Raw genomic sequence first — 24,704 nt, forward strand, 5'->3', positions numbered from 1 at the left:
CTAAAACATTCGAAGAGTCCAAAAACTGAGAAATATATATATTTTTTAAAGTTATATTTTTATTTGTAGAAAAATGATTCACACACTTTTCATGTAAATAGAATATAAATCTATTTATATACAAAATACATTATGACAGGCGAAACTTGAATAAATAAAATAAAAAAACATCGTAGAAGGGTCCTCTCTAGCCTCTTCTTGGGATTGAGTCTTTCTATTGAACAGGATTGCAGTTTTCAGGGGGTCAATCTCCATAATGTATGAAGCCAGCTCCTTGTCTTCTGACGGCCTTTCACTCTATTGTCAGAGCGGCGAAACTGAATTTCCACGCTCGTTTTTCTGCATTATCGCTCTACTAATTGTAAAATTGACTTTTCACCTCAGTCTACAAAAGCAAATCGGTCTTCTTTTTAATGATAATACTTTTGTAATAGAGGTTGAGGTTAAGATCTGTGAAGTGGACTTCTAGTAGGCGTCGTATGCGCTGGAAAAAGTGCAAATGTTTTGGAGGAATACAAAACGTGTAGCAAAACAATCATACTCAACTTGGAAAAGTCGACCAAATTAAATTAATGTTCAATCCGAATGTAAAATAGAGCATGTAAAAATAGGAAAACAAACAAATTGTATAAAACACACCCACAGAGACATGGGTTAAGGCAAACAGTGAATAATATCATATCCTTTTTTTCCCCTTTCAACAGACTAACTGAAGAATGCATTCAGTCATTATTCTGCTATCGCTCTATTGTAACAATCTCGCAGTCTACAAAAGTTTGTGGTAAGGCTTTAGTTCAGTTAGTAGGACATGCCTGGTACAAAGTTGTGATAGCTGTACTGTAGAACATCAGTCTGGAAACATCCATAGTCATCATGGGTGGCTGGGCTGCTGGGGCTTGAAGTGCAATAAGACGGAGAGGAGGAAGAGGAGGACGCGCTGGAGCTCCAGGAGCATGCGTCACTGCCCGGACTCGGGGCGTCAATCACGCACGGGCTGGGAAGCAAGAGAGACGCATCAGCCCGTGATTTGTTTTGGCGCTGTTCAATGTCCGCGATGCGTATGGTCTCGGAGAGCGCCCAGATGTAGTTGTGAGCGAAGCGCAGAGTCTCGATCTTGGTGAGTTTGCTGTCATCGGGGAACGCCGGTAGAACGGTCCGGAGGGTCTCCAAAGCGTCATTCAGGCTGTGCATTCTGTTTCTCTCGCGGTCGTTTGCCTTTACGCGCCGGTTCTTCTTGACCACGTGCACGGTGGCTTCATTCCTCGCTCTGCCTCTGCGTCTCTTCTTCTGTCCCATATCGGTAGCGCACGGGCCCTGGCTGTCGCTAGCAGGGGAGGCGGGCTTGCCGATTGAGGATGACGGGGAGGAAGCGTGCATGCTGCTGCACGAGTCTTCGTCATCGTGCGTAAAGTAGTCGCAGCTGGAACTGTCCATGTCAGAGTAAACGGTCTCCATTGCGGTGCACATTATGTTTTTCCTGCAGAAATAAGAGGAGAGGGAATGGGTTAAACACTGAAAATGCAAGAGCGCATGGTCAAGTTTGGAAAGCAGGCCTAGTCAAGGCAATGGCGAAGGACTCTGGGAGCAGAACGAAACCCACCTTAGTAATCTGGTTGGAGAAGGTACAGTATCAGTTGTCTTTCAAGGAGCCAAAGTCCGAAAAGTAGTTTGTATGATGAGTGCAAGGCACGCGTCTTTCTCTTGCGCTTGAATCAGCTCGTGTGAGCGAATGAGCCTGGCACACGACTGGCCTCAGATACCTTATATACCCTGGTCAGACAATGGTCGTACCCCTCTCGCGCTGGCATTTGTGTGAAGGATGGATGAATGGGGTGCATCAGGTCTGCCCCGTGCCGCACTGCCATCTCATTAGCATAATGTATGCCTGTTGTTTGTTCGAGCTCCGAAGCGTGCCTGTAATCACGACCGTCCAATGAGAGCAGGGGACCGCTGCCCAGCCACGCGAGCACTACTGTTGCTATCCATCCCTGGACCAAAGACCAAGCCCACTTTAAGTTAAACCTTTAAAGTTAAATGAAAGAAGAAAAGGAGCAAATGACAGAACGCTTAGCCCCGGAGGCAAGGTCACGCTCCAAAAATAAATGAGCCTATCTTCTGTCCAAGATTCGGTCTATATACCTATAAACCTGCATGAGTATCAGCTAAAAGCGAACATATAAAAGCAACAGGCATATCCACTACCATATTTGACAATTTCTTATACATCGAAATTAAATGGAAAATTTGATTTAGTAAATATTGGAAAATTAGATTTAGTAAATGTTGGAAAATGGGACTGTTTTCCAAGTTATCGAACAAAACACAAAAGTTGCTGTAGAAAAATTAGATAGACATAACAAGGATACCAAACATTTAGACAGTGTATTCAAAAAGTTTATACACAGAAAAACTCTGATTAAAGATGAGGAAATCCACCACCCCAACATATTTGAACTAGTGTGCGTAATTGCGCACAATGTTGCACGCATGCATAAGCGTTCGCATTTTAGAGCTATAGGCTATCTAGCCTATCTAGCATCTAAAGCAGGACAGGTTACTTCATCTTCACAACTTTCTCCACAAATCCACAATCAAACCCTGGCTAATTAACATTCAAAACATGAAGGGCACAGCAGTAAAAACGTCTAGCGCATGCAAAGGGCAATTTTTTAAAGGGTTTTTAAAGACATCTTTATGAGACAGGCATACCAATATCCATTAATTATTCTATTTATTCCATGTCCAGGATCTCGCCTCTCCTTTGAAAAAGTGGATGGGGGCACTATTTAGAAATAGTTTGGCCAGGGACCTGCAGTGCCTTTCTGCTGGCGGTATAATGAGGGTAGAGGGACAGTCATTTATAAATAATTACACAATGTTTAGAGTCTTCGGCCATGTATAATATATCAAAGCGATTATAAGGTGAATTGTTCCATTGTACGCGTCTCCCCTCACTTCTTTTCACTCCTTATACGCGTTGTCCCTCGTCCAAATTCGGGCTCCTCTGGGCTTTTGTCACACTTTTTTTCAGCCTGAGCCACTCTATTGGCGTTATTCTTATTCAAATAGTCTCAGCAGGAGCAAAAAACAGCCCGTCTCTGAGGCATGTTCCTCGGTTCCATATCTCATCATTTCGTTGTATTTACCTGCCCATCTGCTTAATATCTGCTGGACTAAATTGGTGCACGTCAACGTCATATATATGACTTATTTCGATAGGCCAGACTATATGATAATTATTTCGATTTAGTAGAAGGCTGAAGTTGTGACACACTGACTATTGATGATGTTGCCACACGCCGGAGGTTGGTTTATGAGGTAAATAAAATGTTAAACCCTTACAGACCAATCCTGTTGCTCGGAAGTGCCAAACGACAGGGATTGGGATCGATTTTATTATTACAACACCAAACTGTTAGTAATAACATCAAAGAGGAGGAGCAGCTTGAAGGAGCATTCTGGTTTTAGTTAGGACATTAGTAGGTGGTCGGTCATACGTTATTGCTCTTATAAAGTGATAAAATATAACATTTTTACAATATGACTTAGTTGGTTTGCACTAGAAGCGTGAGCCTGCATGGAGACCAGGCTTGTATTGCGGTTAGGACAAATCGGCCGGGGGTGTAGAGAAAGCAGAGTTTTCTGCCCACACTTGAGAGAGGTTGCCTGGGTGATGCTGTGACAGGATTAGCCACAAGTGCACGAGATGTGATTACATTTCAATAGCAGAAACACGTGAGAAAATAAAACAACCGAATTAACCAAAGTAGGGTCTCGAAACAAATGACAACGAAAAAGTTATTCAATTGAGAAAATAAAATAAATTCAATTGTATTATTAGACCACCGCTGTGATCAATTTGTTCTATTATTCGATTTGATTTGAAATATTATAGCATTAATTATGTTGAATCAAAGTTGATTTATTTAAAGAGTAGGCTGTAATATCACGTTTGCACGGCAGGTGCTAAACTCGTAGTTAGGAATAAATAAATGCCTTGTGCAAGGTGTTATGCTGGTGAGGTCATAATACCTCTATTGACACTAGAACAAATGAAGTGTGGGGGGATAGACTCTCTCTATTCTCTAGCGGAATATTCCTCCATTTATTTTATATCTATTTATACAACCTGAATTAAAATTAAATGTAGTATTTTTGCAAAAGCATTAATCCCCGGGTATTAACGCGATTACTGTCTGCAAAAGATCTTTGAGTCAGAAAGTCTGAACGGAGTTTTCACATGTTAATCCGCTGTTGAATCCCTTCCCTTGGCGTTCAGGCAGCAGCCCAGGCCAGCAGAGCTTTTTTTCTCCTTGTTAAAAACTCACGCAGGGCAGAATAGGGCCATTACTTTTTTCAATGGTAATTCATTCCTTACTCCAGTGCTTCAATTGTACCCAGACACTACTCTCCACATCTCAAAGATCCCCTTCATCTTTTTAAAGGCATTAGCCAGAAAGAGAGAAAAATAAAATAACGTTCCCTTTTGCTTTTACAACCGTGATGGAAACAAATGTATTTGTTGTAACTACGGATTCACGATTTCTTGGACAGTTCGGTTTCGTTTTATTCCCACTGTGTTCATTTGTATAGAAACTAAATACGTTTAATATTCTCCTGGGAAAAACCACAGTTTCCATACCCTTCCAAAAAAAACAGGCAGGATAATGCCCCTAACCTTAAAATGAATGACATCTTCCATGCAACATGTCTGGAGAACAATTATGTTAGAATAAACTCTAGATCGTGTTTTATTTTTTTTTCAGGTCAAGTGTTATTTGGTGCACATCACAAATGAACACATAATTAGTTGACTTTGATTGGCCAATTAGTCAGATTGCCTTATTTTATGATACAACAAGGTAGTGTGTCCTTCATCACTACTGTGTTATAAATAAATAGGTGTTTAATTCTGTTTTTGGTGATTCTCCTTCTCCCACATAATCTATTCTGTTGTAGGTTATGCTACTTCGCCAACACAATCATTCAAACGTTACATTTAATAGTTGTTTTTTGTGTGTACATTTTCCATAATTAGAGTGAAAAACAATTTATGCAAATGAAATGTTTTTGTTTCAATAAATGTTGATTTTGTATTAGTCTATATGAAAGCATATATAGCTACTTCCAAAGCAGGTATGCTGAACACGTAAACGGGGCATGCGGTCTGTGGATGGATGTTATTGTTTGCCTACGGGTAGCCTATGTAAATGCACCCACCGTCCTCTATTTAACCGTAAACCTGCTTGTTTGTGTTTTGCGAGAGAATCAGCCATCCCTCAATGATGCTTCTATCTGTGATACCCGTCTGTTTTGATTTGGTAACATCTTAGCTCAATTAGATTTCCAAACAGGTGCTATTATTATAATGTAATGGAATCTCATTTAGGGCAGTCTGAATGCTAATGGCGTGGCCTCACTGTGAAGCGGTTTCTAGACTGCCGCAGTTCGTGAACCTGCTGCTATCAATCACATGTTCTGGTCTAAATACAAATCCTATTCACTTGTCTTCACGTATTTACACAAATGCATAATTTACCTCTAGTTTACCCTGAATTAGGGTCCACAGTGAGCATGGTGTCTCTAAACGCGTTCTAATTCTAAAGATCCATGGCAACGATTGAGCAGATTGAGGAAACGGGTTGCTGCAGGTTTAAACAGTGTTAAAAGAAGAACAAATATACAGCAATACTTTACTGTGATGTAGAACCTGACCTCATCAGCAGAGTAAACACCACCGTATGGCCATAGGCCCCTGGAAGGGATGTGGGTCCCTAGAGCTGTTGACAACACCATGTCTATGTGCTGTACACCCAGGAGACGGCTTTCTGTTATTTAACAGCAGTTTATTAGGGTAGGATTCTAGTTGAATGGTGTGTTGTCACCTTTTTACATGACTTCATATGATTCATCTGAGTAATAATGCTGATCATGGTTATAATATAGTAATAACAGTATTAAAATACATTTTTGGAGTTTCAACTGTTATGTTACATTTGACCGTTCCCTGTATGTTGACAATGGTTGACTATATTCCTATATGTTTCTATACCACAACTCTTGGTGCTAGCCTGTCTAGTACCCTGAACTGGACTTCTCTGGTAAGGTTCTGATGCAGAGATGGCATCACTTGTGGCGTCTCAACTGAGCCATATGGTTTGGAGTGCAATAACTTGAAGCCGGTGCCAACAATGGAGTAATTGAGAAGGGGAAAGGGTCTGAGCTTGACTCGACAAAGCTGCAAAAACTCCCTCTTTCACTCTAATGAAGCTGTTGTCTGCTGAGTCTGTGTGGGGTTGGGGGGGGGGGCAGGGGGACGTGATTTGTCATACAATCTGAAACTTTAGGAGGGCCGGAGAAAGCCCTCCTCTCCATATGTCTGCTTATTTTGCATCTGAAAGCTACTGGTTAAGAGAGAAGGGGGAGAGAAGGGGAGAGGAGGGGAGAGAAGAGGAAGGGAGAGAAGGGGGAGAGAAGGGAAGAGGAAGGGAGAGAAGAGGGAGAGAAGGGGAGAGAAGGGGGAGAGAAGGGAAGAGGAAGGGAGAGAAGAGGGAGAGAAGGGGAGAGAAGAGGAAGGGAGAGAAGGGGGAGAGAAGGGGAGAGGAGGGGAGAGAAGGGGAGAGAAGAGGAGAGGAGAGGAAAGGAGAGAAGGGGAGTGGCGGACTTACTATTAGACAGGAGAGGCAACTGCCTCAGATCTCACATCATCAAGGCCCCCCCCATATGCTCCACTCGAGGCCCCCCATGCTCCACTCGAGGCCCCCCCATGCTCCACTCGAGACCCCCCATGCTACACTCGAGGCCCCCCATGCTCTACTTGAGCCCCCCCGCCCCACCCGCTCCACTCGAGGCCCCCCCATGCTCCACTTGAGCCCCCCCCCCCCCCCCGCTCCACTCGAGGCCCCCCATGCTCCACTCGAGGCCCCCCATGCTCCACTTGAGCCCCCCCACTCGAGGCCCCCCATGCTCCACTCGAGGCCCCCCGCCCATGTTCCACTTCAGGCAGCAATGAGGTGCTTTTAGCGTGGGCAAAGAAAATAAAAAATAAAGAGGATTTAATTACTTAAATTGAAGCATTTCTTTAGACAGGTGCTGCTGATAATACTGCCATCGCCATGACGGCAGAGGACATGTCTGTCCTGATGCTTTCTGTCCAATAAGAGTATGGCGTGTCATCAGATACATAGGCTACAGATGATAGTAAGACACAATTGCACTGTTTCACTCTCTCCAATGCTTTCTCTGGTGAGATACGTTTGCAGGTGGCTGAAACTAAGGCAAGTTGACGGGTTGCACAGTGCACTGTTCAGATGACAGAATTACTTTGGGTGAACGTGCAAAGATAACCTACTCTTTGAACTGTTATGTCTTGACAATCCGATGACAACATGACTGGTTGTGCACATGGCACATTAAAAGGTAACACATTTTTACAGTTCAATTACGTGTCATTAGTATAAAACTGATAACAAAATGTTGTGCACACACATAGGAGGGGTGAGGGGGGACTCAGACTGGCCTCTGCCTGGGGCCTCCAAATCACTGAGTCCGCCCCTGGAGAAGGGGAGAGTGGGGGAGAGTGGCAGATAGAAGGGGAGAGTGGGGGAGAGAAGGGGTAGAGTGGCAGATAGAAAGGGAGAGTGGCAGATAGAAGGGGAGAGTGGGGGAGAGTGGCAGATAGAAAGGGAGAGTGGCAGATAGAAGGGGAGAGTGGGGGAGAGTGGCAGATAGAAAGGGAGAGTGGCAGATAGAAGGGGAGAGTGGCAGATAGAAGGGGAGAGTGGGGGAGAGTGGCAGATAGAAAGGGAGAGTGGCAGATAGAAGGGGAGAGTTGGGGAGAGTGGCAGATAGAAGGGGAGAGTTGGGGAGAGTGGCAGATAGAAGGGGAGAGTTGGGGAGAGTGGCAGATAGAAGGGGAGAGTGGCAGATAGAAGGGGAGAGTGGCAGATAGAAGGGGAGAGTGGGGGAGAGTGGCAGATAGAAAGGGAGAGTGGCAGATAGAAGGGGAGAGTGGCAGATAGAAGGGGAGAGTGGCAGATAGAAGGGGAGAGTGGCAGATAGAAGGGGAGAGTGGGGGAGAGTGGCAGATAGAAAGGGAGAGTGGCAGATAGAAGGGGAGAGTGGCAGATAGAAGGGGAGAGTGGCAGATAGAAAGGGAGAGTGGCAGATAGAAAGGGAGAGTGGCAGATAGAAGGGGAGAGTGGCAGATAGAAGGGGAGAGTGGCAGATAGAAGGGGAGAGTGGTAGAAGCTTCGACATCAGGGAGGGATAGTCTTTTTGACTGCATCTATTCCAACTGGAACAAACTGGTGTCAGAGATGGAAGTTGGAATTAAAGATTTTAAAACAGTAGAAAATTACCGTTTGGCAACAAGTAATAAAAAGTGTAACGTTCATTAGTTATCTTTTAAAACCACAATCATTGACCGTGAGGAGGAGGAGGAGAAGTGATGAGGGAAGCCTTCTGCACTACCTGGTTATTTGTTGAACAATTTTCTAAATATAGATCTGTCTTCTCAGGTCAGAGTAGAAGAAGAAACAAACTGACCATGTACAGATGTTAAACTCATCTCCTATTCCTGGCGTCCTTTGTCATTCGTTGCTCTTTAATCTAGACCCCATGCTAGATTAAAACAATCCATTAAAAACAAAGTCTGACTTTTTTCAAAAAAGGAATCTGATTGGACAAAGAGGATAAACAGAGAATGGTGATTCTTTAGCACGAGGTGTCACCATCAAGGCAGTAAGAAGACAGAAGACCACCAGGTAATGAAAGAACCATGACAAAACATTTAAGCGTCACTTACTCGGACGCTAGCTCTGTGCTACGTCACACTCTAATTGCATATACAAATAATGTAACATTTTTAAAAAGGCACTCGTACATCTGAGCTACAGTGGGGCAAAAAAGTATTTAGTCAGCCACCAATTGTGCAAGTTCTCCCACTTAAAAAGATGAGAGAGGCCTGTAATTTTCATCATAGGTACACTTCAACTATGACAGACAAAATTAGAAAAAAAATCCAGAAAATCACATTGTAGGATTTTTAATGAATTTATTTGCAAATTATGGTGGAAAATATGTGTAGAGGTGCAGAGGTCCTGGATGGCAGGAAGCTTGGCCCCAGTGATGTACTGGGTCGTACGCACTACCCTCTGTAGCGCCTTACGGTCAGATGCCGAGCAGTTGCCATACCAGGCGGTGATGCAACCGGTCAGGATGCTCTCGATGGTGCAGCTGTAGAACCTTTTGAGGATCTGAGAACTCATGCCAAATCTTTTCAGCCTCCCGAGGGGGAAAAGGTTTTGTCGTGCCCTCTTCACCACTGTCTTGGTATGTTTGGACCATGATATATTAAAAGAACAGGTGTGCGGGTTTCTTATTTTTTTCTCATCTATTACAAATAATGTAAAATGAGAGTCAAATTCTCAATCCTTAAAAACAGTTGAAAATTAAGAAATTGGACGCATCATAAAACAAAAATATCACATTTAATATAGTCCTTCATGTAGCAACGTAAAATACTGCATAATGAATATTGAAGTGGTATAAGCATACAGAAGAATGTACACTATTTACAGTAAGTTGTGAATAATGACTAATGGACGACAATGCAGGCAAATGCATTATAACACACAGGCAAAGGCAGTCAAATTGGAATATATTATTGTCTATTTAGACTGATGAAAAAGGAGGATATCTTGAACATGGCATATTGATGAAAAAGCATTAGACTTGGAAGTGTATACATGAATTGAGAATATTCAGATGTAGTGACACTAACAATCGTTATATTTGGCTAAATTCACATCATACAGTGGTTGTGCAACGGTGAATAAAACGAAGGATCCATTTGTACTATAAAGGATAGTGAGTGCATACTGCCTCCTTCTGGCCAGATAGTGTAGCAACACACTGGGTTATCTGTGGCTGTCTAGGAGATAGTGCATACTGCCACCTACTGGCTAGATAGTGTAGCTTCTAGAAGCAAAGCTCTCCTTTTCTTACTTTCACAGCTTTTACAAAAAAAAGTTGATAAAATATTATTTAAAAATAAATTATTACATACAGAGACTGTAACACATTTATATTTAAAATCCAGTCGTTTAATAATAACAAAAATAATGGTTTAATGCCTAATGCATCACCACCAGACATGCCTGATGAGAGAAGCATCCATTTCTCCTCTCCCTCAGTCGTTTAGTAAACGATTCAAAAACAAGTACAAAAACGTGTCCCATAGTTCATAGCTAAAGCAATTAGCAAGGTCGTTATAATCCAAAAGGCATCTTTCAATATAAAACGGATCGTACATACCAGTGATAGCAGAACAGTTAAGTAGTTTGTAGGATAAAACATAAGTAAATGCTTATTCATATCTGATCATGTATTTTTGACACACCACCCAAACAAATGGGTTGTGTCCATACGCCAATGCTATTACAGTATTCTGTCTGTCTGTCTGTCTGGGCTGAGTCTACAATACATGTGCACACATCTCTTCCTCTCCTCAGATTACGTTCTTCTCTCCTGGCAGTTTCTCCTCCTTCTCTGTCTTCTTGGTGAAGACGGAGGACAGTTCCTGGAGGAGCAGCTCCTGAGAGGGGGTACAGGGCCTGTGCTGCTGCCTCCTCCTCGGCGCTGGCTGGGGAGACTCCTGGAGGTCCCCTCCTCCACCCAGGACCAGGGTATCCAGAGAACCAGCAGGGGGCAGCAGACCCTCTCCTCCCGGCCCCAGAGAGTGCACCGGGTTGAGGCCGATCATGCGGTCCAGGGAGCAGGTCTTCCGTGGGCCCAGAGGGACCTGGGTCTCTGAGGTGTTATTGGAGAGGAAGCTGGTCTCCAGGGACTTGAGGACCTGCAGGCCGAAGTCTCCTACTTCCTCATACAGAGGCTCTGGGGGTTCTGGCTCTGTACTCTCTGGACGCTCCGCGAACGAGTCCTGCTGCACCTTCATGGGCTGGGTGGAGGTTGAGGGGGGGGGGGGATTAGAATTTGAACCCATCCCAGAGTTATTTGTATGTTTGATTATACACTATGTAAAGAACTGGGAGGCCTGAGGCAAAAGCAGAAGTAGAGCTATTATAATAATAAGGGGGTTGAAAAGTAGCTATCTGTTAGGAACTTTAGGTAGGTATTAAGGAGATGATCTGCCATTACAGTGACAAAGAAACACGTGTGGTTCATTTAAATGAGACAAACATGGAAGGGAGTTGCCCTTCTTTGACAACTACTTTAGAAAACAATAGACTTCCTCTTATTAAGGTCTGGCCATTGTTCTAGCGCCTCAGCAACAACCTCAAGACAATTACTCAAAACGCAGAGGGACAAAAGAAAAATTCAAGCAAAACAATTCCCATGTCAATGCATTTGGGACTGGGGCTGGGTTAGTTCCAGTAGGTACACCAGTAGACTAATAGACACAGCAGACTGTGTTCTGTAAAACACAAGGTACTTCACTAAGCCTCTCAGGCCTACCCCTCAAGGCAAAGGGTCACAGAACCAGAACAATACTGGAGAACAATATCTCCTCCCAGTCCATCCTGTTGTCTACACTTCAAACATCTACATCAACATCCTGATGCTGTAAAACCAGGAAGTCAGGGCTTCTGTCAGGATGTGGAGGTGTGGCTGAGTCAGATATAGTCCCTGTATAAACCAAGGGAATTTATTTACACAGATAGAGAGGCGCTTTGGAGAACTGTTAGTTAGGGAATTTAGGAGAGCGTTAAATATGTCCAATGGCAACCTTCAAAATAAACATCCCATTCTCATCCTTAGCTTCTTGTTAGATGAGCGGAGAAGTCCACATTTATTCTGTATATATTTTACATTTTAGTCATCTAGCAGACGGTCTTATCTAGAGCGACTTATGTGCAGTGCATATATTTTCATACCGGTCCCCTGTGGGAAGCAAACACACAACCCCTGATGTTGCAAGCGGCATGGTCTACCAACTGAGCCACACAGAATAAAGGTAAGCATGAACATTCAAAACAGCATGTAACACAAACATGCAACATTGAAATGACAGTGCACCAGGGTGTGTATACTTACAAAAAACATGGAGAGTGTCCTTCTGGCGTGAAGCTTTCGCTGCAGAGAACAGACAGAAGGACACCAGTACAACCCCGTGAGATACAGACACGCAGAGACAGTTTCCCTGACCCAGATTAAGCCCATTACTGGACTCCAAAATGACGCTTTGACTTGCTGTTCAGTCCAGAACTAGTCTTAATCTGTGTCAGGGAAACTGGTCCATAGTGAATACTATACAGTAAAGGGATAGTATTTGGGGGATACTGAAGTATAAGGAATAATAAACATACTGGACACCAAAGGGTTACAGAAAGGAGTGATCTTGATACAAAAATAAAAACAAGCTTTGTGTGTGAAGTACACAACTTGGGTTAATGAAATCTTCTCAAAGTTAAAAACATCAACTATAATTAGTGGTACTAATGTGTCAAAAGTCTCCCCAGACTAGGTTCGGTTAGCTAAAGTCTCCCCAGACTAGGTTCGGTTAGCTAAAGTCTCCCCAGACTAGGTTTGGTTAGCTAAAGTCTCCCCAGACTAGGTTCGGTTAGCTAAAGTCTCCCCAGACTAGGTTTGGTTAGCTAAAGTCTCCCCAGACTAGGTTCGGTTAGCTAAAGTCTCCCCAGACTAGGTTCGGTTAGCTAAAGTCTCCCCAGACTAGGTTCGGTTAGCTAAAGTCTCCCCAGACTAGGTTCGGTTAGCTAAAGTCTCCCCAGACTAGGTTCGGTTAACTAAAGTCTCCCCAGACTAGGTTCGGTTAACTAAAGTCTCCCCAGACTAGGTTCGGTTAGCTAAAGTCTCCCCAGACTAGGTTCGGTTAGCTAAAGTCTCCCCAGACTAGGTTCGGTTAGCTAAAGTCTCCCCAGACTAGGTTCGGTTAGCTAAAGTCTCCCCAGACTAGGTTTGGTTAGCTAAAGTCTCCCCAGACTAGGTTCGGTTAGCTAAAGTCTCCCCAGACTAGGTTCGGTTAGCTAAAGTCTCCCCAGACTAGGTTCGGTTAGCTAAAGTCTCCCCAGACTAGGTTCGGTTAGCTAAAGTCTCCCCAGACTAGGTTCGGTTAGCTAAAGTCTCCCCAGACTAGGTTCGGTTAGCTAAAGTCTCCCCAGACTAGGTTTGGTTAGCTAAAGTCTCCCCAGACTAGGTTCGGTTAGCTAAAGTCTCCCCAGACTAGGTTCGGTTAGCTAAAGTCTCCCCAGACTAGGTTCGGTTAGCTAAAGTCTCCCCAGACTAGGTTCGGTTAGCTAAAGTCTCCCCAGACTAGGTTCGGTTAGCTAAAGTCTCCCCAGACTAGGTTCGGTTAGCTAAAGTCTCCCCAGACTAGGTTCGGTTAGCTAATGTCTCCCCAGACTAGGTTCGGTTAGCTAAAGTCTCCCCAGACTAGGTTCGGTTAGCTAAAGTCTCCCCAGACTAGGTTCGGTTAGCTAAAGTCTCCCCAGACTAGGTTCGGTTAACTAAAGTCTCCCCAGACTAGGTTCGGTTAACTAAAGTCTCCCCAGAATAGGTTCGGTTAGCTAATGTCTCCCCAGACTAGGTTCGGTTAGCTAAAGTCTCCCCAGACTAGGTTCGGTTAGCTAAAGTCTCCCCAGACTAGGTTCGGTTAGCTAAAGTCTCCCCAGACTAGGTTCGGTTAGCTAAAGTCTCCCCAGAATAGGTTCGGTTAGCTAAAGTCTTCCCAGACTAGGTTCGGTTAGCTAAAGTCTCCCCAGACTAGGTTCGGTTAGCTAAAGTCTCCCCAGACTAGGTTCGGTTAGCTAAAGTCTCCCCAGACTAGGTTCGGTTAGCTAAAGTCTCCCCAGACTAGGTTCGGTTAGCTAAAGTCTCCCCAGACTAGGTTCGGTTAGCTAAAGTCTCCCCAGACTAGGTTCGGTTAGCTAAAGTCTCCCCAGACTAGGTTCGGTTAGCTAAAGTCTCCCCAGACTAGGTTCGGTTAGCTAAAGTCTCCCCAGAATAGGTTCGGTTAGCTAAAGTCTCCCCAGACTAGGTTCGGTTAGCTAAAGTCTCCCCAGACTAGGTTCGGTTAGCTAAAGTCTCCCCAGACTAGGTTCGGTTAGCTAAAGTCTCCCCAGACTAGGTTCGGTTAGCTAAAGTCTCCCCAGACTAGGTTCGGTTAGCTAAAGTCTCCCCAGACTAGGTTCGGTTAGCTAAAGTCTCCCCAGACTAGGTTCGGTTAGCTAAAGTCTCCCCAGACTAGGTTCGGTTAGCTAAAGTCTCCCCAGAATAGGTTCGGTTAGCTAAAGTCTCCCCAGACTAGGTTCGGTTAGCTAAAGTCTCCCCAGACTAGGTTCGGTTAGCTAAAGTCTCCCCAGACTAGGTTCGGTTAGCTAAAGTCTCCCCAGACTAGGTTCGGTTAGCTAAAGTCTCCCCAGACTAGGTTCGGTTAGCTAAAGTCTCCCCAGACTAGGTTCGGTTAACTAAAGTCTCCCCAGACTAGGTTCGGTTAACTAAAGTCTCCCCAGAATAGGTTCGGTTAGCTAATGTCTCCCCAGACTAGGTTCGGTTAGCTAAAGTCTCCCCAGACTAGGTTCGGTTAGCTAAAGTCTCCCCAGACTAGGTTCGGTTAACTAAAGTCTCCCCAGACTAGGTTCGGTTAGCTAATGTCTCCCCAGACTAGGTTCGGTTAGCTAAAGTCTCCCCAGACTAGGTTCGGTTAGCTAAAGTCTCCCCAGACTAGGTTCGGTTAGCTAAAGTCTCCCCAGACTAGGTTCGGTTAGCTAAAGTCTCCCCAGAATAGGTTCGGTTAGCTAAAGTCTTCCCAGACTAGGTTCGGTTAGCTAAAGTCTCCCCAGACTAGGTTCGGTTAGCTAAAGTCTCCCCAGACTAGGTTCGGTTAGCTAAAGTCTCCCCAGACTAGGTTTGGTTAGCTAAAGTCTCCCCAGACTAGGTTCGGTTAGCTAAAGTCTCCCCAGACTAGGTTCGGTTAGCTAAAGTCTCCCCAGACTAGGTTCGGTTAGCTAAAGTCTCCCCAGACTAGGTTCGGTTAGCTAAAGTCTCCCCAGACTAGGTTCGGTTAGCTAAAGTCTCCCCAGACTAGGTTCGGTTAGCTAAAGTCTCCCCAGACTAGGTTCGGTTAACTAAAGTCTCCCCAGACTAGGTTCGGTTAACTAAAGTCTCCCCAGACTAGGTTCGGTTAGCTAAAGTCTCCCCAGACTAGGTTCGGTTAGCTAAAGTCTCCCCAGACTAGGTTCGGTTAGCTAAAGTCTCCCCAGACTAGGTTCGGTTAGCTAATGTCTCCCCAGACTAGGTTCGGTTAGCTAAAGTCTCCCCAGACTAGGTTCGGTTAGCTAAAGTCTCCCCAGACTAGGTTTGGTTAGCTAAAGTCTCCCCAGACTAGGTTCGGTTAGCTAAAGTCTCCCCAGACTAGGTTCGGTTAGCTAAAGTCTCCCCAGACTAGGTTCGGTTTGCTCCTAGCAGAACTCGGCTAAGCAAAGTGAACGTCTGTACCTTGAAAACTCCCTTTAAAAAAAACTTTGTTTGAAAAACATGAAAAAAAGCAGCAATATTACTGTTTGTCCCTCTTGAGATGCCATAGCAAAAACATAGCCATTATACACTTACTCAACATAATTGACGTTTTACCAATTTAACATCAGACTAAGATGGTGCAGTATTTCTCATGTGAAGAAATATGCATGAAAACTAGTTGTCTCTCATTGGATGACGACAAACACGTCATTAAAGAGTCCCATCCATAGTTCCAGCTCCTACTAGGAGTAGTACTGTTGACCAATCACAGACAAAGGGGCGTAGACTTTTCGGCTACCGAAGTTCAACTCACCCCAAGAAAAAAATGTAGTGCGCATGAACAGCCGAAAAAACTGCCACACCAAAACAAACAAAAATATCAAATATTTTTTACCCACAACCCCCAAAAATGTCATCATAATATATGTGCAAACTATTTCAACTGGGAAGCGTGTGACAGGCTTAAAAGTATAGGGTAGGTAGAGGGTGTGGGTGGTTGTCTCCTGCAGAACCATAACCGAGTCTGATTGGCTGACAGCATGGTACAGTTGGAACGTACCAGAGTCTGATTGGCCGACAGCATGGTAGAGTTGCTCTCGTGTCCGTCCCCTCTGATTGGTATTAGAGGCATGGTCCCAAACTTCTGTTTGGAGATGTCTGAGGAGGAGTGACGCCTCAACACCGGAGGTCGGGGGTCATCATTCTGTTAGAAGCAATCAAGTGAATAGAAATGACTCAAAAACGGAATCAAATGGATAAAATTAAACAGACAAAAGTACAAATCTAAATCGTAGGTGTTATACCCCAAAAAATATGGGGGAAAGCAAACTCTAAATCATGTAAAAGTGATGCAACACAAGCCAGACACTTGGGGAGGGGAACTAGGCTCCACAACATACCTGTGCTTTGAGGAAATTGGTGACCCAGTCCCATAGGTCGGACTCACAAAAGCAACAAAGGTACCTGGGAGACACAAAAACACAAAAGCAGTGATTGACTCTTAAAAAAGGGGAGGGGAAGGAGATGTCATTTAAAAGGGAGGGGAAGGAGATGTCATTTAAAGGGGAGGGGAAGGAGATGTCATTTAAAGGGGAGGGGAGAGGCAGATCTTAAACAAGACATTCCAGCCTCCCTCCAAAAACAATGTAGTTCACTTACATCATATCATAACGTCTGATATCATGCAAAACCAGTCACTACAGTAAACAATGAGGAACTCAACGACGATTTTCAAATACGTGAGAAAACATTGTACGTCCAATAAACATATAATGTTTCAATCTTATCCAATAAAAGTTGTATTGAAGATTTTCCAGACATCCTTTGCAATATGACCAAAATAATGTGTAGCAAGTGAACACTAACAGTTGCTGTTTTTCCATCATGAGAGTAAAGCCCCATCTAGTTGGGGGTTTCAGCTTCTTTCGAATTCCCATGTAGATCTTCATAGACTTCAGAGGCCATTCCTTTTCCGGCTTGATGCTCTGAAATGACAGACATATCGTACAGTAAGAAAAGATGTACAGGGCAGACAATAAACGGACGGATCACAGCTCCACCTGCGATAACTACATCGGGTCCAAATTAGTGCCGATGACCAAGATGTGACCGTGACGTGAGAGCAGAAATACCTTTTTGTCCCTCAGCAGTAGCAGCTTGTGGTCTTTGATCTGAAAGGTGTGTTCCTGAAATACTTTTCCGTGGAGGAGTTTGGGAGGATCTTCACGACACTTCAGAACTCCCATCTTCATTATCTCACTCTTGTAGGCTGTGAATAGAACATCACACTGTGTATAACAATGACAAACCACGAATAAAATATGTCACGTATGAATGTAAGAGCAACAAGAAATTGAGCAAAATCAAAATCGACAATCAAATATATATATTTTTTGATTGTGATTGTTTCTATAGATAAAGCTCAATAGCTTATTCTTTCTCTGTGCTGTGCAGTATTTACCAGTGAGGATGTTGATGCCCTCTCCTCTGGGAACTCTCTTCACCACCAGGTAAGCTGAACTAGGATCAGCCATTTTACACCACTGTAGAGCCTGCTCCAGCACCTTCTCTTTGGGGTGTAGGGGGCGCTCTGCAGAATAAACATTATATAAACAACCATTCTGGGATAGCTTCTCTTTGGGGTGTAGGGGGCGCTCTGTACAACCATTCTGGGATAGCTTCTCTTTGGGGTGTAGGGGGCACTCTGCAGAAAAAATATTATATAAACAACCATTCTGGGATAGCTTCTCTTTGGGGTGTAGGGGGCGCTCTGTACAACCATTCTGGGATAGCTTCTCTTTGGGGTGTAGGGGGCGCTCTGTACAACCATTCTGGGATAGCTTCTCTTTGGGGTGTAGTGGGCGCTCTGTACAACCATTCTGGGATAGCTTATCTTTGGGGTGTAGTGGGCGCTCTATAGAATATAAACAACCATTCTGGGATAGCTTCTCTTTGGGGTGTAGGGGGCGCTCTGTACAACCATTCTGGGATAGCTTCTCTTTGGGGTGTAGGGGGCGCTCTGTACAACCATTCTGGGATAGCTTCTCTTTGGGGTGTAGGGGGCGCTCTGTACAACCATTCTGGGATAGCTTCTCTTTGGGGTGTAGGGGGCGCTCTGTACAACCATTCTGGGATAGCTTCTCTTTGGGGTGTAAGGGGCACTCTGTACAACCATTCTGGGATAGCTTCTCTTTGGGGTGTAGGGGGCGCTCTGTACAACCATTCTGGGATAGCTTCTCTTTGGGGTGTAAGGGGCGCTCTGTACAACCATTCTGGGATAGCTTATCTTTGGGGTGTAGGGGGCGCTCTGTACAACCATTCTGGGATAGCTTCTCTTTGGGGTGTAGGGGGCGCTCTGTACAACCATTCTGGGATAGCTTCTCTTTGGGGTGTAGGGGGCGCTCTGTACAACCATTCTGGGATAGCTTCTCTTTGGGGTGTAGGGGGCGCTCTGTACAACCATTCTGGGATAGCTTATCTTTGGGGTGTAGGGGGCGCTCTGTACAACCATTCTGGGATAGCTTCTCTTTGGGGTGTAGGGGGCGCTCTGTACAACCATTCTGGGATAGCTTCTCTTTGGGGTGTAGGGGGCGCTCTGTACAACCGTTCTGGGATAGCTTATCTTTGGGGTGTAGGGGGCGCTCTACCGAATATAAACAACCATTCTGGGATAGCTTCTCTTTGAAACATGAAGACTTTCTCACAGTCCAGTTGTATTCCACTTGTATTTCACAGAAGGACATGATACTGTATAATTTCACTTTATTTATTTTTTACAGTGGTAGTTTAGTTATTAGAACTAAATGCTATTTCAAGATGTTTTTAGACTTTCTATAGTATTTCCCAGTCAGATATAGTAATATAATACTCCTCACCCAGTCAGAGAGAGATGGTAATATAATGCTCCTCACCCAGTCAGAGAGAGATATGGTAATATAATGCTCCTCACCCAGTCAGAGAGAGATGGTAATATAATGCTCCTTACCCAGTCAGAGAGAGAGATGGTAATATAATGCTCCTCGCTCAGTCAGAGAGAGAGATGGTAATATAATGCTCCTCACCCAGTCAGAGAGAGAGATGGTAATATAATGCTCCTTACCCAGTCAGAGAGAGAGATGGTAATATAATGCTACTCACCCAGTTGTCCTTCATATATGGCCTCGAACGTCAGCCACACGTCCTTCTCCCCTGCTGGGACATTCCTCATGTACAGGACCTGGTTAGTCAACTCCTCAGCACCCATGGTTGGAGATACCTACAGAGAACCAGACAGCAAAGAGATACCTACAGAGAACCAGACGGCAAAGAGATAGCTCCAGAGAACCAGACGGCAAAGAGATAGCTCCAGAGAACCAGACACCAAAGAGATACCTACAGAGAACCAGACACCGTAAAGAGATAGCTCCAGAGAACCAGACACCGTAAAGAGATAGCTCCAGAGAACCAGACACCGTAAAGAGATAGCTCCAGAGAACCAGACACCGTAAAGAGATAGCTCCAGAGAACCAGACACCGTAAAGAGATAGCTCCAGAGAACCAGACACCGTAAAGAGATAGCTCCACAGAACCAGACACCGTAAAGAGATAGCTACACAGAACCAGACACCGTAAAGAGATAGCTACACAGAACCAGACACCGTAAAGAGATAGCTACACAGAACCAGACACCGTAAAGAGATAGCTACACAGAACCAGACACCGTAAAGAGATAGCTACACAGAACCAGACACCGTAAAGAGATAGCTACAGAGAACCAGACACCGTAAAGAGATAGCTACACAGAACCAGACACCGTAAAGAGATAGCTACAGAGAACCAGACACCGTAAAGAGATAGCTACACAGAACCAGACACCGTAAAGAGATAGCTACAGAGAACCAGACACCGTAAAGAGATAGCTCCAGAGAACCAGACACCGTAAAGAGATAGCTCCACAGAACCAGACACCGTAAAGAGATAGCTACACAGAACCAGACACCGTAAAGAGATAGCTACACAGAACCAGACACCGTAAAGAGATAGCTACACAGAACCAGACACCGTAAAGAGATAGCTACACAGAACCAGACACCGTAAAGAGATAGCTACACAGAACCAGACACCGTAAAGAGATAGCTACACAGAACCAGACACCGTAAAGAGATAGCTACACAGAACCAGACACCGTAAAGAGATAGCTACAGAGAACCAGACACCGTAAAGAGATAGCTACACAGAACCAGACACCGTAAAGAGATAGCTACAGAGAACCAGACACCGTAAAGAGATAGCTACACAGAACCAGACACCGTAAAGAGATAGCTACAGAGAACCAGACACCGTAAAGAGATAGCTCCAGAGAACCAGACACCGTAAAGAGATAGCTCCACAGAACCAGACACCGTAAAGAGATAGCTACACAGAACCAGACACCGTAAAGAGATAGCTACACACAGACACCAGACACCAGACACCGTAAAGAGATAGCTCCACAGAACCAGACACCGTAAAGAGATAGCTACACAGAACCAGACACCGTAAAGAGATAGCTACACAGAACCAGACACCGTAAAGAGATAGCTACACCAGACACCGTAAAGAGATAGCTACACAGAACCAGACACCGTAAAGAGATAGCTACACAGAACCAGACACCGTAAAGAGATACCTACAGAGAACCAGACACCGTAAAGAGATAGCTACACAGAACCAGACACCGTAAAGAGATAGCTACACAGAACCAGACACCATAAATGTCTGTAATAAAAAACAAAACAAAGTGTTTGAGTGTAATTCCCCTTCAACTGCGCATCTAACAAGAGAGGAATGTGTCATCGTGATGTTTCTGTCGTTAGGTCTACTGCTGCAGAACGTGCCAAGGCAGAACAATCTCCACCCAATTGATACAAATAATCACGATATAGTTGAAGACACATTTCAGTTGAAGGCATTCAGTTGTACAATTGACTAGGTATCCCCCTTTCCCTTTAGTTATGTTGGGTAAAACTACTTGGCATTTAATTGAGAAGGTTTTTTTTTGGGGGGGGGGGGGGGGGGGGGGGGGTAAAGGTTTTTGTCTACCCACAAGAAGGTTATCATAAGCGTCGCTAACTGGCTACATGCAGAGTGATAGACAAACGTGCGCACCAAACAAACAGACGGTGCAATTTGGTTGGACATGAATAGGAAGATATTGTGTTAAGTTGTTTTAAGTCAACAGTGGCTAACCAGGGGTGGGATAATGTCCATATGGCTTTGGTTGGATTCCCCAGTAGCTTTATGTTAATGACATGTAGAATTGATTGGTGAGCTACTCATAGGTGATAGAGAGACTAGTGAAGGGGGGGGGGGGGGGGGGGGGGGGGGGCATCACCATGTGGCTAAATAACAACAGCACCTTTCATTAAATAAAATCAGAAGATAACCTGTCTCCACTTACCTTGAGAGTGATGCAGCTGTCTGCCATCTTCTTCTCCAGGTACACTTCAATGATCAGATCACCTGCTTGGGACAGCTGCACAGACAGGATACTCATTACAGACAAGCGTTTGTCAAACCAATCTGTTATAACCCTTATCTTTATAAAGGGTTTAGAAATCCTTCGTTCAGTGTACCTGTGTGTCCTTCCAGGTGGTGATGAGGCTGAGCTCCAGTTCTATCTGGGTCTGTTGCTCCTCATCAATCTGAACAAACACAATTAAACATTTACTAATGATTCATTAGATTACAGAACAGATTGACCTGGGCCATGTTCAGCAGGGCAAACTGTAGCAAAACAGTTTGCAGTGGAATGTGAACATCTGTGCTCTGATTGGACAAATTCTGGTAGGTAGTACCCGTTTCAATCCATTCAAAATGCTTTCTACCTATGGAACACAACCCTGATTTCTATGTGAAGCATTTGAGCTTAGACCTTCTCTGGTTCGACTATACTCACATCAAAGACATATAGGTAGTTGTCTATGAGGTCTTCAACGATCTTCACCTCGTGTTCTCCTTTCCCGTCTGTCTGAAAGAGGCTGGGGGCGAACAGCAGGGACAGGTTCTTGGTACACATCTGGTTCAGGTCTGCACACTTCTGAACCCTGGACCGACAGACAGAGAGAGACAGAGAGAGAGACAGAGAGACAGAGACAGAGAGACAGACAGAGACAGACAGAGACAGAGACAGAAAGAGACAGAGACAGAGAGAGACAGAGACAGAGAGACAGAGACAGAGAGACAGAGACAGAGAGACAGAGACAGAGAGACAGAGAGACAGAGACAGAGAGACAGAGACAGAGAGACAGAGACAGAGAGAGAGACAGAGAGAGAGAGACAGAGAGAGAGAGACAGAGAGAGAGACAGAGAGAGAGACAGAACAAATAATGAAAAAAGTTGACAACTTGGCAGTAAGGTTGAAGTATGATAAATGCTACTGTTCAGGGTTTGGGTTAATTCATTTAATTCAGGAAGTAGACTGAAAAGTTATGAAAATGTGAATTTCAGTTGACTGAATTGAAATTGAATTGACCCCAACTCTGCTTAGTTTCCAGTGATATTGTCTAAACATTACAACAGGTCCCGTTTGAGGCTTTGTAGAAGTGGCCAATGAGAGTCCTGTTAACACTGAGGGTATACAGACCTGTAGGAGGGGGATGATGAGAGTCCTGTTAACACTGAGGGTATACAGACCTGTAGGAGGGGGATGATGAGAGTCCTGTTAACACTGAGGGTATACAGACCTGTAGAGGTGGCTGATGAGAGTCCTGTTAACACTGAGGGTATACAGACCTTTAGAGGTGGCTGATGAGAGTCCTGTTAACACTGAGGGTATACAGACCTGTAGAGGTGGCTGATGAGAGTCCTGTTAACACTGAGGGTATACAGACCTGTAGGAGGGGGATGATGAGAGTCCTGTTAACACTGAGGGTATACAGACCTGTAGAGGTGGCTGATGAGAGTCCTGTTAACACTGAGGGTATACAGACACGTAGAGGTGGCTGATGAGAGTCCTGTTAACCCTGAGGGTATACAGACCTGTAGAGGTGGCTGATGAATGTCCTGTTAACACTGAGGGTATACAGACCTGTAGAGGTGGCTGATGAGAGACCTGTTGACACTGAGGGTATACAGACCTGTAGAGGTGGCTGATTAATGTCCTGTTAACACTGAGGGTATACAGACCCGTAGAGGTGGCTGATGAGAGTCCTGTTAACACTGAGGGTATACAGACCTGTAGAGGTGGCTGATGAATGTCCTGTTAACACTGAGGGTATACAGACCCGTAGAGGTGGCTGATGAGAGTCCTGTTAACACTGAGGGTATACAGACCTGTAGAGGTGGCTGATGAGAATCCTGTTAACACTGAGGGTATAATGACCTGTAGAGGTGGCTGATGAGAGACCTGTTAACACTGAGGGTATAATGACCTGTAGAGGTGGCTGATGAGAGCAGCCAGGGTAGTCCTGTTGACTCTAGGTAAACTACGGATGATCTCCTTGTATCTGTCCAGACGCTGGTTCTTATCCTTGGCTGTTCCTATACAAAAAGGGACAAACGGGAACCAGTTAAGATTTCAAAAGGATACGTTGTGGTACATCCTGATGAGCACCAGTGACACAGCTTGGTGGAAGCCCTATAAGGGGACCAAGACGACTAGGTCAAACAGCCCGACTAACCGTGTATATAGCCTCACTACTGTCTATAGCCTCTCTACTGTATATAGCCTCTCTACTGTCTATAGCCTCTCTACTGTCTATAGCCTCTCTACTGTATATAGCCTCTCTACTGTATATAGCCTCTCTACTGTATATAGCCTCTCTACTGTATATAGCCTCTCTACTGTATATAGCCTCTCTACTGTCTATAGCCTCTCTACTGTCTATAGCCTCCCTACTGTCTATAGCCTCTCTACTGTCTATAGCCTCACTACTGTCTATAGCCTCACTACTGTCTATAGCCTCTCTACTGTCTATAGCCTCTCTACTGTCTATAGCCTCTCTACTGTCTATAGCCTCTCTACTGTCTATAGCCTCTCTACTGTCTATAGCCTCTCTACTGTCTATAGTCTCGCTACTGTCTATAGTCTCGCTACTGTCTATAGCCTCGCTACTGTCTATAGCCTCTCTACTGTCTATAGCCTCTCTACTGTCTATAGCCTCTCTACTGTTTATAGCCTCACTACTGTTTATAGCCTCACTACTGTTTATAGCCTCTCTACTGTCTATAGCCTCTCTACTGTCTATAGCCTCTCTACTGTCTATAGCCTCTCTACTGTCTATAGCCTCTCTACTGTATATAGCCTCTCTACTGTATATAGCCTCGCTACTGTATATAGCCTCGCTACTGTATATAGCCTCGCTACTGTCTATAGCCTCTCTACTGTCTATAGCCTCTCTACTGTATATAGCCTCTCTACTGTTTATAGCCTCACTACTGTTTATAGCCTCACTACTGTTTATAGCCTCTCTACTGTATATAGCCTCTCTACTGTTTATAGCCTCACTACTGTTTATAGCCTCTCTACTGTATATAGCCTCTCTACTGTTTATAGCCTCACTACTGTTTATAGCCTCACTACTGTTTATAGCCTCTCTACTGTTTATAGCCTCACTACTGTATATAGCCTCTCTACTGTTTATAGCCTCACTACTGTTTATAGCCTCACTACTGTTTATAGCCTCTCTACTGTATATAGCCTCTCTACTGTTTATAGCCTCACTACTGTTTATAGCCTCTCTACTGTA

At 44.5% G+C, this 24,704-nt stretch overlaps 2 protein-coding genes across 3 annotated transcripts in view; both read right to left on the minus strand.

Annotated features, from left to right (window-relative positions):
- Positions 1 to 740: 740 nt before the first annotated feature.
- On the minus strand, positions 741 to 1,684 carry LOC139366093 (neurogenin 1). The gene is made up of 2 exons (XM_071103186.1): positions 1,601 to 1,684; positions 741 to 1,477 (listed from the first exon to the last, which is right to left on the minus strand). The coding sequence occupies exon 2, from the start codon at positions 1,465 to 1,467 to the stop codon at positions 799 to 801; it is 669 nt and encodes a 222-aa protein (XP_070959287.1). The 5' UTR covers positions 1,468 to 1,477; positions 1,601 to 1,684; the 3' UTR covers positions 741 to 798.
- Positions 1,685 to 9,361: 7,677 nt separating this feature from the next.
- The window catches only part of LOC139366565 (arf-GAP with Rho-GAP domain, ANK repeat and PH domain-containing protein 3-like), a 72,241-nt gene continuing 56,898 nt past the window's right edge, over positions 9,362 to 24,704 (minus strand). Inside the window, exons 21-32 of one of the 2 annotated variants that reach the window (XM_071104210.1) lie at positions 23,388 to 23,496; positions 21,914 to 22,061; positions 21,591 to 21,659; positions 21,416 to 21,490; positions 19,135 to 19,252; positions 17,459 to 17,587; positions 17,130 to 17,266; positions 16,864 to 16,982; positions 16,398 to 16,461; positions 16,058 to 16,201; positions 12,058 to 12,096; positions 9,362 to 10,960 (exon numbers count right to left, since the gene is read on the minus strand). In XM_071104210.1, coding sequence (XP_070960311.1) covers positions 10,511 to 10,960; positions 12,058 to 12,096; positions 16,058 to 16,201; positions 16,398 to 16,461; positions 16,864 to 16,982; positions 17,130 to 17,266; positions 17,459 to 17,587; positions 19,135 to 19,252; positions 21,416 to 21,490; positions 21,591 to 21,659; positions 21,914 to 22,061; positions 23,388 to 23,496 — 1,601 coding nt within the window. In that variant the 3' untranslated portion in view covers positions 9,362 to 10,510. The remainder of the gene's footprint in view (positions 10,961 to 12,057; positions 12,097 to 16,057; positions 16,202 to 16,397; positions 16,462 to 16,863; positions 16,983 to 17,129; positions 17,267 to 17,458; positions 17,588 to 19,134; positions 19,253 to 21,415; positions 21,491 to 21,590; positions 21,660 to 21,913; positions 22,062 to 23,387; positions 23,497 to 24,704) is intronic. The other variant, XM_071104211.1, reaches the window with a different exon arrangement.

This window comes from Oncorhynchus clarkii, chromosome 14, assembly GCF_045791955.1.
Source record: "Oncorhynchus clarkii lewisi isolate Uvic-CL-2024 chromosome 14, UVic_Ocla_1.0, whole genome shotgun sequence".
In the NCBI taxonomy this organism is placed as follows: Eukaryota; Metazoa; Chordata; class Actinopteri; order Salmoniformes; family Salmonidae; genus Oncorhynchus; species Oncorhynchus clarkii.